This window comes from Notolepis coatsorum, assembly GCF_963971535.1.
Source record: "Notolepis coatsorum genome assembly, chromosome: 17".
NCBI classification, from domain to species: domain Eukaryota; kingdom Metazoa; phylum Chordata; class Actinopteri; order Aulopiformes; family Paralepididae; genus Notolepis; species Notolepis coatsorum.
The window spans coordinates 67,950,690-67,957,043 of record NC_140181.1 but is presented as its reverse complement, the minus strand read 5'-3'; the positions used below and the strand labels follow the sequence as shown (position 1 = coordinate 67,957,043).

The window sequence follows — 6,354 nt, the reverse complement described above, 5'->3', positions numbered from 1 at the left end:
CTGGGGTGTTACGAGCTCTAACCAGATTGGAATTAACAAAACACACGGTACAAGGTAGGAGCACGTTTAACAGCAGTTTTATTACTGTTTAGGGGAAAAGGAGAGGTTAGGGTAATCGTCAGCCAGTCCGTTATACAAGAGAATCGTCTTGGTCCGTTAGTGGGGTCCGGTACACATAGAGCAGTTCTCATACGGGCGGGGGCTGATCCGGGAGAAGAGACGTCAGACAAGCAGGGGTCGATACACATGCGGGTTCTCAGACGATCGGGGGTTACAGCACACAGCAGGGTCCTCCTTCCAAAATCAGATAAACAGCGCATTGGTCACAGTCACACAGACTTCTCTTCTCTTCTCTTACTCACGAGTCACGCCCTCTCCTTCCGTAAGGTTTCGCCTCAGCTACTCCAATGCTTCTGTATCTCTGTCTCCATTTTGTATGCTACTTGATTGAGTGGTGATTGCGCTCACCTGTCTCAGGCGCGTCTGGCAGGTGTGCTTCATCTTTGTTCTGGCGGGATATGGGGCATATGCCCCAGTACCTTTGCCGACACATAGCGGCCGTCTATTACCACGCCAGCCGGTCTGACACACACACACACACACACACACACACACACACACACACACACACACACACACACACACACACACACACACACACACACACACACACACACACACACACACACACACACACACACACACACACACACACACACACACACACACACACACACACATGCTCAGCTCAACCCACTAAAAGGCGTCTCTGCTGTGTCCCAAGATGCAGGATGATGCAGTAGTCATCAGACTATTCTACAGACATGTACCCCCTACAGACACCCCAACTCTCCCTCCCTCTGTGGACACCCCAACTCTCCCTCCCTCTGTGGACACCCCAACTCTCCCTCCCTCTGCAGACACCCCAACTCTCCCTCCCTCTGTGGACACCCCAACTCTCCCTCCCTCTGCAGACACCCCAACTCTCCCTCCCTCTGCAGACACCCCAACTCTCCCTCCCTCTGTGGACACCCCAACTCTCCCTACCCTCTACAGACACCCCAACTCTCCCTACCCCCTACAGACACCCCAACTCTCCCTCCCTCTACAGACACCCCAACTCTCCCTACCCCCTACAGACACCCCAACTCTCCCTCCCTCTGCGGACACCCCAACTCGCCCTACCCCCTACAGACACCCCAACTCTCCCTCCCCCTACAGACACCCCAACTCTCCCTACCCCCTACAGACACCCCAACTCTCCCTCCCCCTACAGACACCCCAACTCGCCCTACCCCCTACAGACACCCCAACTCTCCCTCCCCCTACAGACACCCCAACTCGCCCTACCCCCTACAGACACCCCAACTCTCCCTCCCCCTACAGACACCCCAACTCTCCCTCCCCCTACAGATACCCCAACTCTCCCTAACCCTCTACAGATACCCCAACTCTCCCTCCCCCTGCAGACACCTCAACTCTCCCTCCCCCTGCAGACACCCCAACTCTCCCTCCCCCTGCAGACACCCCAACTCTCCCTACCCTCTACAGACACCCCAACTCTCCCTACCCCCTGCAGACACCCCAACTCTCCCTAACCCTCTACAGACACCCCAACTCTCCCTACCCCCTACAGACACCCCAACTCTCCCTCCCTCTGCAGACACCCCAACTCTCCCTACCCCCTACAGATACCCCAACTCTCCCTCCCTCCCCCCTGCAGACACCCCAACTCGCCCTACCCTCTGCAGACACCCCAACTCTCCCTCCCTCCCCCCTGCAGATACCCCAACTCTTTCTCCCTCCCCTCTGCAGATACCCCAACTCTCCCTCCCCCCTACAGACACCCCAACTCTCCCTACCCTCTACAGACACCCCAACTCTCCCTCCCCCCTGCAGACACCCCAACTCTCCCTCCCCCCTGCAGACACCCCAACTCTCCCTCCCTCCCCCCTACAGACACCCCAACTCTCCCTCCCCCCTGCAGACACCCCAACTCTCCCTCCCCCCTGCAGACACCCCAACTCTCCCTACCCTCTGCAGATACCCCAACTCTCCCTCCCTACCCTCTGCAGATACCCCAACTCTCCCTCCCTACCCTCTGCAGACACCCCAAGCATGCCCCTGCAATTAAACCTTCACCAGAGCTTCTTGTCTAGAACTTGGGGCTTGATCTGGCCTGAGACCCTCCCAGCATGCGATAGGGAACAAATTGGAGGCGACTCAGGGGGAAGTTGAAATCAACCAGCCAGGGGGCATCACAGGGCTTAATTACTGAGCCTCTGACTAATGATGAGAAAGTGTTTTGGGGCGGTGCGCCCGGAAATCTCGGGACCTTCACCACCCAACCAGCCCCCGGCCCATGAGGCCCAGCTGCAGGGTAAGTGTGGTACATTACCATAGCGTTTAGACCTCCTACAACATGCATACCACGATGCCTGCCGCCCACTGAGTCCTGATGGATAGCCTGTGAACCTCATGGAGTCACGGGGATGTGCGTGTGCGTACATGTGTGTGTGTGCTTCCAAGTATGGACTCTATACATAGGTGTTATTCAGTGTGTGTGTGTATGTTGTGTATGATTGAGTGTTTGTGTTTCCATATGTGTGACAATTACATATGAAGGTAGGACATGGCCACGTGTAAATGGATGGTTTCGCGTGGTGTATTCATTATCTTGCTTCAGGTACAGGGATGGTTTGTTTGCCTTCGATGGGGGGTAGATGAGTTCTGGGGACAAGGTGATTGAGTGTGGTTTCCTGTATAGACAAGCTTTGTGTGAGTGGGCACAAGAGGCACTGTGCTCTCTGTCGAGATAGAAAACAATTCCTATAGCTTGATAGCCTCTTCTCCCACGGGACTGGCTGGTCCTTAGGTGGTCATGACTGATAGGTGTGAACGCACACACACACACACACACACACACACACACACACACACAATATCTTAAAACACTGCATGATAGATCCTAGCAATAGCAGACAGTATCCAACTAGTTTTTGCCATCTGTACCCTGAGCACCTTGTGTTTCAGCAGATATCGTTAAATGGCAGCCTCAATGACACTGAAATGGGACTCCGGAGGGAGAGCCGAGCATAGAATCTCCGAGAAAGAAAAATGGGTGCTATTCTGAAACCAGACGCTACAAAACGCTACATTTTATTATTAGTAGGACGAATGAACCACAAAAAGCTTGCACACGAGGGCGCGAGCCTGCGGAGCTGTCCAGGTGCTGAAAGCAGATATCCGTCAAAGGGACCTGATGACCTAGAACGGTGGTCGGTCGGTGGATATATAATGAAGTTATATTGACTATGAATAGGCTATTGACCTGTGACAAATGATGCAGGTTCAACTGATAATCCCATTTCATCTTCATTTCATGCTAAACTGTCATTGATTTGATTGATTTGAAAGGGACAGATACAAATACATAATGCCTGTATAGTGTTTGTAGCCAAAGCTATAATTTACAACACCCGTCCATTAAAGGGCTGACATAAAACATTATAAAATAGGACATACAGTAGGTAAATAAAAAGGTAATAAAATCAGTTAGTGTACAAAGTAGCCATGCCCTCACATTAGATACACAGATATATACACCATTACATACACCTGGGATATAGGGTGCACCAACATCTCGATCTCGTCACGTTTGCCTTGAAATCGCTTTCCATTTTTCTTGAATTACAATAGTTACAAACAGGTTACAAAGCCAACAGCAAAGATAATACTTCACACATACAAGCTACAATTCAACTAATTGAGCTACTTTTTTTCTTTCTCACTTATTTGCATTCAATATTTGTGCATATACGTTTTTGGGGGGGGGGGTGTAGTTGCTGTTTGACGCCCCCTGAAACAATTCGAACCGCAATACGATTTGTCATCAATCAATAACGCGAATCCGCACTGAATGGCAGTCGCAACCCGCATGTAGAAGAATGCAGAAAGCCAAAGGGGGTGGAGTTCGGAGCTTTACTTTCCAAACGCTCCATCGCCAGAATCATTCTTTGCTTGACGACAGTGAAGTTCAAACCAGTGACACTTGGCTGTAATTCCAACGTCACACCAATTGCCTCAGGTTATCATTCAACTTTTTTTGTAGTTCTGTTTCTCCAATTGAGCGCAAATAGGAGATCTGACAGGGTTCAACTTCTATCACCTTCGTCCATCCACCGCGCAGCACCCTGCTCTCTCTCTCTCTCCGCAGAGCGCTCTTTGCGCGGCGCAGCACCCCGCGTCTGAGAGTGCAGATAGGGACTGACAGACACTCGTGGCCAGGCTGTGCGAACCGGGGAGCTGGCCCGGGTCTCCCGTGCGCATGGAGGGAGACGTTATGGACAAGCTGGAGGCCATGGCTACGGTCTGTGACTTCGACCCCATCACAGGAAGCATCCCGGCCACCAAAGTTGAGATCACCGTGTCATGCAGGTAAGCCGTTGCTGCTGTGGTTTTATGTTAAAAGGATAGTTGGTCTCTGTGCGCTTTGGGTCCATCGGTGATATGCAGCGCTTGAATGGGCGAATAGACGGTGTTGCATTGCAGTTAGCCTACCCCCCCCCCACAAATCAATGCACACCTTTTTAATCATATAATAAATATCGCCTTTCAATATCCCCCCTCCCCGTGAACTGTCTGAACTGACGCAATGTACCAGCCTAGTTGGTACCGAAAGGTACCGATCCTAAAAACGTATATTTCTGTTTTAAACTCTTTTTAGTCGAGGTGTCACTGAAGTTACAATAGGACTACTTAAGACTAGAACTATAGACTATAACAGTTTATAATAGTCTATTTTTCAACATTGTGTTCACTCAGTTGCCAGTGCCACATGAGTTTAGCCCGCGTTTAGAGCCTGTGTTGAGAGAGTCGCGTGTCACAGCTGGTATGATGGTATCGACCGTTGGAGAGTTTGTTTGCGCGTGTGAGAAACTCCCTCGAGGCAATGTGCCACGGACCCACGGTCCATGTAATGTAGTAGCTGCCTTGCAGACTCTCAAACCATTCCGACTAACATAGAAACATAAAGAACATTGTCCCCGTCAAGGTAGCTCAACTATAGTCATCATTGTGCCTAAACAATCCTAAACCACATTATGAAGAAGGAAAGTGCTTGCCACTATAGTGCCTATATGCATGGTATAGGGTGGGGCGAGCTGGATGCTGGCAGACTATGGTTGATGTGTTGACTATTTCCAGGTTAAAGGCTTAAATGCTCAATTTCATACTTCACTATTGACTTTGTGCTTCTTGGGGAAATGAAAAAGCAACACCACTGCTTGACAAAAAAACGTGTTCAACTTGAATGTGAATTAATGTTCAATATTTCTTATGGCTGCCAGAAGCTGTATTTTCTATACAATATCGGCTACTTATTGTATAGGGTACATCAAGGCCTATTTATCAGTGTGAATGATATGTTCTGATCTACATTGTCTTTCTCTAGTGCTGTGTGTCCTTGAGATGTATCAGGAATCAATAGGATGAAAGCCGTAGGGGAGAGATTTATCAGTGGCTTTCATGTGGCTCCCTCCACTCCCTGATCCCGTATCTCTCTCGTGAAATAAAACAGTCTTTCAATTATCTGGAGAGGGAATTGATAAGGTAGACTCATTGGGCTACAATCTCCTCTTCCTTCTTGCTGGTGCTCTCAAAGCCATTTTATTAATAGCTACTTCTGATTAATCTTGTTGTCGAGCTCCTCTCAAAACCCAAGAGAAATGCATTTAATTGATCTTTCTCATTTCAAGACACACCGATTAACCGGTATAAATATATGTAGGATTCTCAGGTAAGGTGTTATTAGTAAAGCAAATGCATAGGTTTTATGAAACCTCTGGTTCACAGCTGATGCATTATAAAACGTTCAGTTTAGTGATGGAAAATGGGAAAATCGGCATGTAAGCCTGTATAATCACAGGGGGGAATAAACAATGCGGCGGCTTTTTCCTGGCAGAGTTTAAAGGTTGCGCTTGTTATTCAGCTCTGTGCTGCTGCTTATATAATGGATATCTGAATGAAGCTCTACACACAGTTGGATAATGTGTTTGTGTATGTGTGTGCCTGTTCTGTACATTGTTACAGCGGTTCGATTCTGGCTCCTGGCAGCGGGTCAAAGTGTCCTTGAGCAAGACACTTAACCCCTTCCTGCTCCCAACGAACATGTTGGCACCTTGCATGGTTGCCGTCGGTGTGAATGTGTGAGTGAATGGGTGAATGTGAAGCATAAGTTGTAAAGTGCTTTATAAATGCAGTCCATTTACCATTTATGATTGTCCCTCTTGTTATCCTTGCGTCTCTTCCTCACAGACCTTCAGACATCAAGCAGGGTTCTGTGTCCTCAGGCTG

The 6,354-nt window shown here is 49.2% G+C and overlaps 1 protein-coding gene across 1 annotated transcript in view; it reads left to right on the top strand.

Moving 5' to 3' along the window:
- Positions 1–4,327: 4,327 nt before the first annotated feature.
- cpne5a (copine Va) overlaps positions 4,328–6,354 on the top strand; it is a gene marked incomplete at its 5' end in the record, with an annotated part of 227,661 nt that continues 225,634 nt past the window's right edge. The window contains one exon of the mRNA XM_084333074.1: positions 4,328–4,437. Coding sequence (XP_084189200.1) covers positions 4,328–4,437 — 110 coding nt within the window. The remainder of the gene's footprint in view (positions 4,438–6,354) is intronic.